General features: G+C 37.1%; 1 protein-coding gene across 9 annotated transcripts in view; it reads right to left on the minus strand.

Annotated features, from left to right (window-relative positions):
• Positions 1-13,148, minus strand: part of MARCHF1 (membrane associated ring-CH-type finger 1) — a 247,853-nt gene continuing 234,705 nt past the window's right edge. For all 9 annotated transcript variants that reach the window (XM_064510927.1, XM_064510923.1, XM_064510922.1 and 6 more), the window contains 2 exons: positions 7,661-7,808; positions 1-4,148 (listed from right to left, as the gene is read on the minus strand). In XM_064510927.1, coding sequence (XP_064366997.1) covers positions 3,847-4,148; positions 7,661-7,808 — 450 coding nt within the window. In that variant the 3' untranslated portion in view covers positions 1-3,846. The remainder of the gene's footprint in view (positions 4,149-7,660; positions 7,809-13,148) is intronic.

Raw genomic sequence — 13,148 nt, forward strand, 5'->3', positions numbered from 1 at the left:
TACTTTTGGGTCATTTGTTTAATACAAATACAATTTCTTCACAACAAATAAGCAAGATATATTACTTTTGTTTCCCTTTCCTTCTGTCTTTCAATACACGTTCACCCACAAAAACATGTAATTCTTCTTTTGCAAAAGAGAAGGGAGTTAAACAAGAAACACAAACTTGTAGTTCCAAATATTACACACAGTAAAATACTTTCATCATAGAGTAACTTTCATTGCATTATTAGAAATTATAAACAGTTTGTTCTGGTGATGGAGAGAGAACTCTTTTTTCTACAGGACAGAAAAATAAGCACTGCTTTCAGATACAGCAGTGTGTGAATGGCACCATTGGACTAGTTGAGAAGCTTCATAATGCTAATGATAGTCAACAGTAGTATGTTTTTGCCAGTTTCAAATAATCTTCATAATGCTGGTAACTTAAAAAATCAGGAAAAGAAAGATGCATGTTCACAGGTTGAAAGTATCTTTAAAAAAAATCTAGATCTTATCTTAGATCAGTTTTCTTTCACCTACCTTCACTAATGCTTTGCTGAAACAAGAATGCAGATTAAGCTCTTCACTGTAGTGGCAGCTCTGAGGATTCCGCTCTTGCGGGTCTTAGTGCAGCTAAGTTCCACTTTCAGTGCATTGGCCTGGGATACACTGTGGCTACACAGGCAGTTCTGTACTGATCTTTATTAGCTATATCATTACGCGCTTCATTAGAAAGTCTTAGAATGTATCTTAAAACTTTAACTACGCTGCTTTGGCAGCATAGAATCCTGTAGTCATTAAATTAATACAGAATGTTGTGCTTTGTGTAGGAATGAAAAAGCATGGTTGATAAGCAGCTGTCTAGTGTCTATATTCATGCACCTTCCTTATTCATGCAGACCTGTATCCAAGGCATGTTGATAAGAATAGCAGCTTGTCCTCTTGAAGAGGTCCCAGCCTGCTAAAGAAACAAATTCCAGTCTAGCATGAAATCCCTAAAAGCTCTAGAATATTCACTGCACCGAGGAAGAGAGGGATGCAGGGGGTAATATTGTAATGCTTTAAGAGGTTAAAGAGTGCTTCAAGCTGTCTGTAAGCTATATTGCTGCTGACTTCAGCAGACAATGTCTTATTTTGCGTCTTTTCCCACAAATAAATATTTCAAAGGGATAGGAGGAATTTCAACTGAGGTTTTTCTCCATTCTTAAATTTAACTGGAAGCTCAGTTGCATGAGAGGTTGTGGTGAGCGCCACAATAGTGTTCTGAAGTTGAGGTCATTAGTATAAAATGATTTTGCAAGGTGTGTGTTCTGTTGCTGACTCTGCGATATATTTTTTAAAAATGTGCAATAATCTTGTTGGATGCCATAGATTTACTTTCAAAAGCCTCAAGTATTTTGTCTTTGATTTGAAATTTATACTTGTTCAAGAAAACAAACAGTATGAGTGAGTCTTCAGTAAACTGTCGAAATAAGGGATAAAGTACTTTCTGTGGGATTGTGGTGCTAGAGCAAGTCAAGGAGCAAGCAAGCTAAAGAAGGGAATAATTTTGTTTAAATGAACATAAAGGGATTGTCAGTAAGAAACTTTCTGCTGTTTCAGAAACATCTTAATTATCTTTCATGATATTACTCCTATTCAGTTGATTTTCCTGTGATTCATCTGGTTTTGTTGTAAACATCTATCCAAACATTTAAAGGCGTCTAGTAATTTTAAATATCTAAGGTTGGATATCTTGAGATTTACTTTTTAGCAGGTAGGCTTACACTTTTAGAAAACCATGCCTTTGTAGAATATCTTAAGTACCTGCAGTTACTAGGCATTCCTCGGTACTGTCATGGCTTTCTGAAGACCTTCTGAAGCTTCTTCCACAATTATAAACCCAGAATTGATTTGGTTACTCTTGTATCACAAATGAGAAGCTGTTATAATTCCAATTCTGCAACTGTATAATTGGAATGTTATTTTATATGAAAAGCAAATGTCACTATGTGAAAAGACTTAGACTTGAACATTAATCCAACCCAGCTGGAGCAATTGAGGACAAATATTAATATGGATTTAGGGCCTACTCAAGCATCAAGACTTTGTATCCCGTCTAGCCAAATGACAGTCACTTGTCACAGCCAAATAACATTATCAATTCCAAAGCAAAGGAACATAATGATCAGGTAACAAATAAAACTGCTATTTTAGGTATGCTCTGAGGCTTAAAGCCAGTGTAAACATGTTCACAAAGGAATGCTTAATATATAAATTCTAATACCTATTAGACCCAGCACCCTTGATAATTGCAAGAATGGGATGGTTCTGTTATTTAATTGTAGAAATTTGTGTGTGTAACAAGGAAATTTACCATTAGAAACTGCGAGACTTCTGTGAAAGACTGTCAAGTTCTCTGCCAGTTATGGCAGATTTCCCCCTGTGGATGAACCAGTGGTCTCTCATCATCTTTTCTCTGGTTCTTTATTTGCTTGTTTGCTTTTCCTCCCTTGTCCAAGTACCTTTTATTGTTATGTTCAGGCCCCAGACTTGTCCAAGCCTGCATATAATTCCAAGTCAATACTGGCTGTCATGTCCTGATGGTCAACATCACAGGTATGAAAAACGAATCACAAAATGGTTCTTTATATAATTCACCCTGTTGGACACAGTTTTATATCTACATTCATTTATCTATATTGCACCTTTTAATGCTATTCACACCTCATTTTTACATGAGAATGCTTAAACACAAAAGTAACTGCTGAACTGCTCAATCTCTAACACCTCAAGTTTACTGTGTGCAGAGAGAAACCATTGATTTACTTTTCAGTCAGTTCAGGACAGGGAGATAAAAACTAAAATTCTCTTAAGATATCTATGTATTTTCTCTTACGCCTACCCTTCTGTATCATGAATCTTAAAAAATAAATAAAACCAAAAAAACTTCCATCTTCCCTATTTGTCACCCTTTTCCAGACCTTTAATAGTATTCAATTTAATTTTACGTGATTCTGCAGTAAACTGCATTTCTATCTTACAGTTTTGCTTTAAAACTCTGTATATCCAATTTATGAAAGAGAATTCTAATTCACTCTTACAGAGTAAAGTAAACAGCCGAGCTGCTGTTCCAGATGGAAATCTACAAATTCTCTCTCTCCTTTTCTTATTTTGCTAACAGCTGTAGTTTAAAAAAAGCTGTAGTTTACACGGGCATGAGTTTGTACTGTTTGGAATTCCTTACTCTCAAAAATTCAGACATATTAAAAAACAATGCTACCCTTCAAATGCTTCAAATATCCTTAAGCTGATACAGCTGCCAAAATATTCAGGCTCCACTGTAGTTGCATGAACTTGTGTTCCCTTAGGCTTAGAGAGTGTTTGCTGTGATACAGCTCTGCATACTTCTAGTCAGTTAACATGTATTACTTGACTGGTATTATTTTGAAGTGCATCTTTAAGAAGATAATGAGCAAATAAGACCCTTAGGAGTAACAAATGGATGAAAGGTTTTTCTTTTCTGTAAACAAAATGATTAGAGCAGGTCTGTTTCTACTTTCTCAGCTATCCAATTTTTCAAAATAAAAGGTCATCTTGTCACATTGGTTTGGCATTGTCTGTTAAACTTGTTCTCTATTGCACTTTCTACACTTGCACTTTCACTACACTTGGCTGACTACTTGAGAAACTACTTCACAAATGGTCACGTTCCATACAGTAACAAGTTGCTTTGCTGGATCCGTTTTCCTTGTCAGGGTTCTGGTTTTTGTGTTGGTTTTTTTTTTAACTGAAAAAAATGCAGTTACTTCTACTCTCTTATAGCATTTGTAGTGTAGAAAACACTACACCTTATTCTGCAAGGAGGAAACAATGCTGTCTCTGTCAAACTGGCATGACCTCGGATGTCATTTCTTCAGCTGCCAGCTGAGAGTTTGTACCTGCGTGTGCTACTGGCACGACCACCGCATCCTTGACATCGGCGTTCTGAGTGCCCAAAGAGTTTTTCTCCTCCAGTTTTTTGGCAGTGTCTGGGCAGTTCTGAACAAAGATCACTCTATTGTAGGCTTTCAACCTGCGCCACAGCTGCACGTAAACCTTACATTGTACGTACATGAAGACGAGGCCCCCTGTGAATCCAATGGCCACCACAACGAGTTTTGTCCAAAATGGCCATTCAAGGACACCTTTGAAATAGAAGGATTATGTTCATTACTGTTGTTATAGAATGCATATAAAGTACTGACTATCACTAAAACTTTTTGAAACAACACCGCTTGCTAGGATTTCCCAGATATACATGTGCCATTGGGGCAGTTGTGGCCCCAATGTAGAAAGCAGAAAACGGCATCTATTTCCTATCTTATAAGCAGAAGGCCAGCAAAGAAACTACATCTGACCCCGAGTATCAACTGATATCACCACAACTTGGTTAAATAAGAAATTTAAGGCCATCATAGAATCGTTATACTTGATATAGCTGAGAAATAGAACATTTTGCTGTTCTTTAGTAATATCCCCATAGCTTATGGTTTGCTTAAGTAAAAATGTAAGTATCAAAACTGAGATAACTAGCAATATTACACACATCTTTAACAATAAGGTTTTTTTCATCCTGCTAGAAGCACGACACTAAGATACCTGCAGCCTGTGGAGCACCTGCATTCATAGTGTTATTCAGCTGGTCTTATATTCATGGTGAAGCCAAGGTGTAGTAACAAATCTAGTGGATAGAGTTCCAAATGCTGAATGACCTGCCTTCTTTGCCCTTTCTTTTCCCTGCTAGTCTGTCTGTGCTGTCCCCCTGAACCCACCCACAGCAAAAAAAGCAGAATTTATATCTTGTGTAGTAAAAGAGTAACTACTTTACAGTTTGGAGTATATCTGGCCTTATTTTTCTCTTTGCATCAATCTTGTATGTACAGAAAAATCTATGGATGCCGACACCAAAAAACTACAGAAGAGATCATTTGAACTTGGTGTAATATGAATAATGTTAAGATGACTTGCATTGGCCTAAAAGTAGTCTTACAACTTTAACAGAATAAATTACTGTTGTATTAAGGACATCATTCTAATCCTAAGTTAATTCATATCATTGCAGCTGCTTTTTTCAAATGCTAAGAAGCAACTACTATCCTTCTTTAACACATTGCCTCATCACATTTAAAGACTAAATGCTACACACGAGGCAGACCTCAGTACTTACTTGCATTTAAGATGTCAGTTTTTGAACAATCCGAATTGGTTTATTGGTTAGGTTTACCAATCAAGAGGTTTACACGTTTACTTATTTGTGTCAAATGCTTCCATAAGGGAAAACAAAGCCATTCCCTTTAAATAATTTTAAGAAATACTGATTTTTAACTTTATGCAATATTAACAGACAATATTACTTAGTTTTTCTCCTTCTCAAAATATGCTTCTAAGGATTTTTGTTCCAGTTTTCACACTCTTTTCCCAGCATTTTCCATTTAAACAGAGATAATGAAAGAAAAAAAAAGAGAGAAAAGCAAACTATATGTACGCCTTCTTCCTCTCCAGAACACACACATTTGATTCTGTAAAAGTACTTTTTTCCCAATAAGCAAGTTTTGGGGTGAAAGAGTTTTCCTCAAGAACACTTATTTTGGCATGTTGTAAGTAGCTCTGAAGAATCTCTATGTCGATTTTTAAGGTGGAGAAGCATTCGCTGAATTTGGAAAACAATGAATTTCATACACACTGCGAATACTTTGAGCATAGCATGATTAAGATGATTCTTACACATTCTGTATAACAATAAATATTCATGTTATCTGTTTTGTTGGGTAAATTGAGCTTATGCACAGCCCATACCTTCCCCTTTTTAATGAATGGTGTGATTTATGTTTTACTCATAAATAGAACTTCAAAGCTATTCCTAGTGCTGTCCTCAGGGCAAGTTTTTCAAGATGAAAAACAGGGCTACCCATTTATAAAGAATGCAAAACAAGACTTTGTATTATATATTCATCTGCGACAACTTACAGAGGCTTCTTGTTACATATTTTCCTCTCATAGGCAAGAAAGACAGGGTTCAGGAATATCATCAAATATTTATCTAACTAGCAAGGCACAGAGCTCTGCCTGCTTTGTTTTCCGCATTAACTTCAGAGTATAACACAAAGGTAGAGAGACCTTTGTCTCTCTACTGTCCAATTCTTAAAGTCAATTCAGATCAAAAAGGAAAAGCTGCTTTTTCCTCATCTTTAGTGTCATGCTCATCATTATTAGTATTCGGTAGCATTTAAGACTGAATATCCTCAAATCATATGTGGATGTGAAATGGAAAACTGTAGATCAGTTTGCAGTATACTTTACACACACAGTTAAGTATAGAGCAAAAAGAAACCTATTTATGCTAAACATGCATTTTTAAGTGTAACATATATAGCCAGTGGATTTCCTTTCCAAATACATTTATCATTATTTTAACTTCTCAGGTTTTGTAAACAATAAATGAGAAACATGACTGCTCTCTGATCAAACTTTAGACTAAGGACTACAATGTGAATACCAGAGACAGAACAGAGAGAGTTCAATGGGCACTAGCAGAACTAGCACTGGATGAGAGAAGCATCCCTGAAAGGCAAGCTCAGATGATAGGGAAAATGTGTCTTCACAAGGGTTAAGTTGTTTTCTGAATGTCCTTATCTGGCATGTTTAATCTGCTAACTAGAGAAAGAAAAATACAGGCTAGCATATCACACCAGGTTAGACTGTTACTTTGCTAAGTAAATGTTTCTAAGAAATTATGAAAAGTCTAATCCATTTTTCCCTTGGAATGTTCAATTTTATCCTTTTAACTGAATATTTTGGAGCAATAAGCCAGTGTTCTGAATTTCAATATATAAAGGGCTTTCAGTATCTGGGAGCTAAGGCAACTAAAAGAAACCATTTTTTACTGTTTCTGCTTAGTTAATAGACTTACTCTGCTATAAAACGTACTAGCTGAATAATAAATTAGTCCTACAAAGTTCCTGTACCCAGTAGGCATAATGAGGCTGAAATCGTGCTTATGGCATCCAGAGGGAGGGTTTTATTACTGGTAATTAAGAAGTAATTTGTTTCTAAAGCTTTTCTAAGAACTTATCTTCCCTCTCTCTCCTCTCCCTGTCTTTTCCCCGTCTGAGTTTTCTTGAGAAGCCCAACTGGAATAATCACATTCACAGTGAAATTCTGTTTGAAAGGATGCAGGAAGGGTTTTCTGTGCTGTTCAGTTCCCACACTAAGGGCTAACACAGCTGGAACTCCATCTCCTGGAATTCCGTATTAGGAAGCTTCTTGATGAAAGGGCTCTATCCTGTTTTGCAGGACATAGAGTTCAAGTGGGTAATATAAATAAACTGATATTTTGGGAACTGAACTTGCACTGAGCTGCTTGGTTTTCACTCATCTTTTAGTCAGACCTTTAGAAATACCCAGATAATGGGAGCTTAAGCTAAGAAGAACCAGCAGGCTAGTTAAATTATTGTAATGGTTACAGCTGAGATCCCTCCGCAGCGGTGTAACACAAGCTTGTAACACTGAGGTGTTCATTACTTTTGCATTAAAGCATTTGATGTAACCATATTTGTGAGCTATTATTTGAGAACAGAAAGTGACTGGTTACATAGCTGCATTTCAAATCCATCCATTGCATTATCAACAAGATTGAAGAATATAAAAAGATACTTACCATTGTCATTGCCTTGTTTAATTTCCTCAGCAGTTCTATCAATTAAAACATACAATGACCAAACAACGCAGGTAATAGCAATTACGTGGAATGTGACTGAACAAACTATTTTCCTCCTCTCGCTTGTTGTCATCTGTAGTTTCTCCCACTGCAATAAAAATAAAAAAAAAAGAAATGAAGAAGAAAGGAAAAACCAGTCTTTTAAAATTTTACGAGAAACTGATTAGACCATTCTGTTTCTTTCCACCAAAAAAGCAAGCAGTAGTAAAACTAACAACTCCTTTTATTTTAATAATATCCTGAATAGTAGTATGTGCACATGTATAACATTCATAATGTTCTCATTCTTACAGATTCACTGAATGCAGAATTAGGAAGAAGAGTTCTGTTCTATTTCTGCCTGCTTCTGAATGGCATCTAAAATCATTTCTTTCCAGTAGAGTCATAACATGTTAATAGACAAGGAAAAAGCTGAGTATTTATTTTAACTTAACCTAATGCATACTTTTGGTGATGAGAGAGCTAAAAAAACCAAACATTTTCTTGCAATACTAACCTATTCTCAAATAGTTGCTTAACATTAGAGGAATGTAGTTTGGGAACAGCCTTTCCATAAAATATAAGAAATGCACTTACATTGAAGATTAAAATCAATAAACTTGAAAAGAAGATTACATGGAAATGTTTGTACATGATAGCAGTTAAACAGTCTCTGTAATCCAGGAAGTATCTTCTAGCCACACGTTTGTAAATTATGACACTAAATGCTGGCTTAAGTTATGGCTATTTTAGGATGAAAGAGGTTACTCTCTGCATTTGAACCAAGCAATTCTTCAGGTGATTTTTTAATCCTGCCTATGAATACATTCGTTTTTCAGCGCTTCTTAAAATAAAACCCATCTCTACTAAAATGCTTGCCTTTGAAAACAGATGAAAGGATATGACATTTAAAAGCAAAATGCCTCCTCAATTCTGATGAATAATCTTGGAAACCATAGTTACTAGCGTCTCCTGAATGAAACAAGTACCAAGCGCAATACAGCAGTGCCACCTCTCCCACAATCCTGTTAATGCAAGACTGAACGGTGCTACCGAATCCGAGCAGTAGCACTGAGCAGCGCAAGAGCTAAACTGCTACTGTGCTTATATAAATCCTCAGTATACCCAGACTGTGGTTCTTACTAGTTTCCAGGCACCTACGGCCGGATCAAAAGTTCTGGTCACTTCAGAGCACTGAAGTACAAATTTACTCTGATGGTATGAATTTAGATTTGATTTCCTTGTTTGGGTCTTTTGTTTGGTTGGGGGGTTTTGTTGTTGTTTTTGAGAAGTAACATTGCTCTGGTAGAACTGGTGGTTGATCAGGTATCTTATCCCATGGCTGTTATGAAACTAATTACTGCTGTATTGTACCTTGGCTAATTCAGTAGAAATGCAACTACACATTTATTATGCTTAGTACAAATCAAATTAGTACTGCTTGTTGATCTGCTAGTATGCATACCAGCCAAAGACATGACATAAAGCTGCAAGAAGAAAACAATTAAGAGTAAGCAGATAGCTAATAGTAAATTTAAAATCCATACATCTCTCAGATACAGCACAATATTTAACAGTTTTACATACAAAAAGATACCATAAGCAAAGAGACATCTGGTGATGATAACAGACATATCTCATGAAGCTCAGGAGATCCTATGGACAGAAAATAGCTGAAACTGTGAGTATTTAGGGAAGACATTATATACATTTGCCCTTTTGTTCTTTTTTCTGTAGATATTTCTGTATGGCCAGTGTTGGAGATTGCATTCTAGATGGGACCCTAATCTGAACCAGTACGGCCACTCATCATCTGACGAGTATTTGCTGTCTAGTCAGATTTCCATTGAATACAACTGCAGTAAAAGCTGAAAAATGTCAATGCTGTATGAGCAACATGGCCAGCTTTCAGAAGTGCTTCTGCCAGCTGTTAGCAGTTTTAGAGCAGTACATACTGGTCCAAACAAACTTCTTTCTTTATTGGCAGTTAAAGCCTGCACATGTTTCTGAGCTGTTGCCTCAAGCTCAAATCTCTACAGCATTTTCTAGGCCTTGCCAGAATTTGTCTTGCATATGAGCACAAGGCTCAAATAACTCTTCAGAAGAACTGAAAGATTTCCTGAGTAATATAACAAGAGTTGATATTTCAGTTTCTGGGACATGTTTTTAGAAGTGTAAAGTAAACTTGCTGGATTTTGAATAGCAGTCTGGAAAAAATAAGAGGCATAAAGAAAAGGGAATAAAACAAAAACCAGAACCTTAGATTCACTGTAGTTTATGTAGGTAGTATTCAGCGGTCAGAACAGACTGTGGCATTATCATTACAGTCACTAGGAAGTTACGTAGCATTTGACCTGGAGACTTTCATCTTTTTGCAATGCAAATTCAATTCAAGCCTTTCAACAGGCACTATTTTTGAAGAAAAAGTTGCCTTTGGACACATGAATTTTACAAAGGCAAGAAAGGATTCTACCTTAATCCTTCATTTAGCTTTGGATGCTTTGCAGGAGATCAATGTTGAATATAAAAGGGATTAATTTTGTTCTTAAACAGATATGTTCTGTCATCTCATCTCTTACACTACATCTTTTGTTCTACTGGTGAGAAAATTCTGTGCTAAATTTTCATTGTTATGTACATCTGTTGCTGTTGCTATAACCATTTCACTCTCTGGAACATACACAAAAGTCTTAAGAGTGTTGATCTGAACACACAGTCAAATAATCTGTCTTGTAGGGAATTTTAAAGTTAAATAAATGTTGGTTTCATTAACCTAAGTTTACATATTTTGGAAGGGAAAAAAATTGCAAAACAAATGACCAACAGGCAGGACAAGTTAATAAAGACACAATCTGACAAACTTAAACAGATTTACTAGACCAGTATACCACAGGATGAGGCTAGAGGAAGCAGGCCAAAGCAGGGTTTTTTACCAGCACGCCATGTTCAAATCCAGCCACAAAGCAAGCCAAGGCCTGCTAGACTCTGCTTCCTCCCTCTGGCCCCTTTTCTTCCCCCACAGGATAGCATGCCTGCATGTCCATGACACCCACACACGTTGTAATCACGTCAAAGATAAATTTGCTAGGAGTGGAAGGGCAGAGGCCACCACAAGGGATGAGATGGTTATGGAACTGGAACACTGTCCAGAATACATCTTATATCCAAACAGAGAGAAAGGAAATGGAAAAGAGGACTGCAGGAAAGATTCCTGCTCACACCGATGCAGGGAGAATCAGAGCAGTAGGGAGCACTTTACAGTTCTTATTATCTCACAGAGTTGTGCTGTGTGCTTACAAGGCTGTTTGGCCTAGCCCTAACTGGAGTGCCTGTTCTCTTCTACTCCAGTCATCATCTGAGCTCAGAAGAGGAAATTTAATTATCTTTGCACTGGTGTCCTGGTGAAGGTGCTTTAATCTGGTCTGACTTCCAAAAGCTAGTATCATGCACAAGCTGAAAACAACAGCAGAACCCCATAGTAATTTTTTAGAGTAATTTTCTTGTCCTAATTGCACATTTTACCTTGGCTCTATAGTCAGTACTCTGTGACTGCTGCCACTCTCTACTAGAAGAGTGATCTATTAGCAGATAAGGCAGCAATTTAATTTGCCCTGGAGCAGAAAAGTGCAAGTCACTATTTCAGGATCTTTGAGGCTTATATCTAAAATTTAACTGTTAATGTTAGCACAGATTTGCTGGGATAAAAACAGCACAGTTATATGAAATAAAAACTGCTTGAAAGCCCATAGCAAAGGCTATGAGAGAACACTACATTGAGCAGTAGAAGCCCTCTTACTTGCGCTCTGCAGCGCAGGGCTCAAAATAGCCTCGAGTTGGATGGGTGAGGTTGGCAGCTGCTGCCACGTCACACAGCACAATAATGCCTCCTCAACCCCTGGTAAATTCACCACTGCTGTATTTTGCAACTTCTGCAATTTTCATGGCTCTCTACATTCAATAAATAATTGTAAGATATGAATAAGTTACATCACATTTTGCTCATCTTTATCAGTGACCTAGAAAACTGTACCGCTATCAAGGTGATGACACTGGGACAAGCCATGGGTAGAGTGTCAGATGAGACCAAAACCAGAAAAACAACACAAAAGTGCCCAGATGCATTTTTGCTTGGAAACATATGTTAATACCCCTAAGATACTCTGGAAGGACAGAAAGAAACAAAAGTGGCAACAGAAGGAGACTCATAATGACTTGCAAATTAGTAAGTAAATTGATAAACATCAGAGTTTAAGTCCAGCCTACTCTGAAGCACCCCTTCACTGTGGTACATCCTATTGCGACCACTCATGGATTCATTAATACTGTCTGCTTTACGAACAGGCTCAAAATCATCACAGATGAAGGCAGCTTAATATCATGCAAATGAAAGCAACCACATGACTATCTTATGCATCCATAGAACCAGAGTGCTAGAATACTTCCTGACATTGTGAACAACCCTAAGACCTTTTATAGAAGTTATCAATCAAATCCACACAACACAACAACATGTATCCCAATAAGAAAGCTCAGAATATCCCTTCACCTCTCCTACTGAAGCTGTGCTAGCTTGCAGCAAAGAACACAACCTAAACAGAGGCAATGAAAAGACCCAAAGCACTTCAGCCTGTTGGCTGAAGCCTGAGCCTTGCTGGGAGAAGAGATATCTGGGTTTCAATCCCTCCAGTTGACTCCCAGAAAAACCTGGCAAAATGGACTACCATGTATTTTATTTTAAATGCTTGTGAAGCTTCTTTTAAAATTACAGACGAAACTTGGTATGTTGCAAAGGAAGTAGTTTACAGAAGATATACATTAATAATCCTAATTCTGTCTTCCAGTAAAGTCAGAACGTGTATTCCAGTGACAACAGGTTGCATTCTCCTATATGCTTTTACGGTGTGTCTCCAAACAACATTCATTTCTTTCTCTCCTTTAGGGAGATACCAGCTAACAGTACGACAAAAAGTAGGGTTAATAATGGAAAGTTAGGAAAAAGAAAAGTTCTTTGGGGTTTATGTGTCTTTTAGGGTATTTGATTCAGTGTATATACTGCTCTCTCCACCTGCTCCCCTCCCCTTTTTTTTCCTGAACAAGCTTCCTGAAACATTAGACTTGCACTGTGCTGTACAAGCCACTGGAGGGTAGCAGGAGACTGTGTACCTCCTTCAGAAGTTCCTACCAAGAAGCTAGAATGAATAAAGCTTGACGGAAAGAAACCAAGATTATTAACCTGATCCAAAACCAAAACTATTCATTGAAACATAGATGGGACTAAATCTCACTAGCTTCATGAATTAAAAAATACAATTTATGTTACCTCTTTCATACACCTTTGAAACATCCTCCCACCCCAACTACTACTTACAGTTAACCTCTTGTATGACATGTGCCTCAACCTGAATTCCTATACTTCATTTCCTGAAAAGTTTGTAATAACCTTGAATAA

Source organism: Dromaius novaehollandiae, chromosome 4 (genome assembly GCF_036370855.1).
Source record: "Dromaius novaehollandiae isolate bDroNov1 chromosome 4, bDroNov1.hap1, whole genome shotgun sequence".
Taxonomy (NCBI): Eukaryota; Metazoa; Chordata; class Aves; order Casuariiformes; family Dromaiidae; genus Dromaius; species Dromaius novaehollandiae.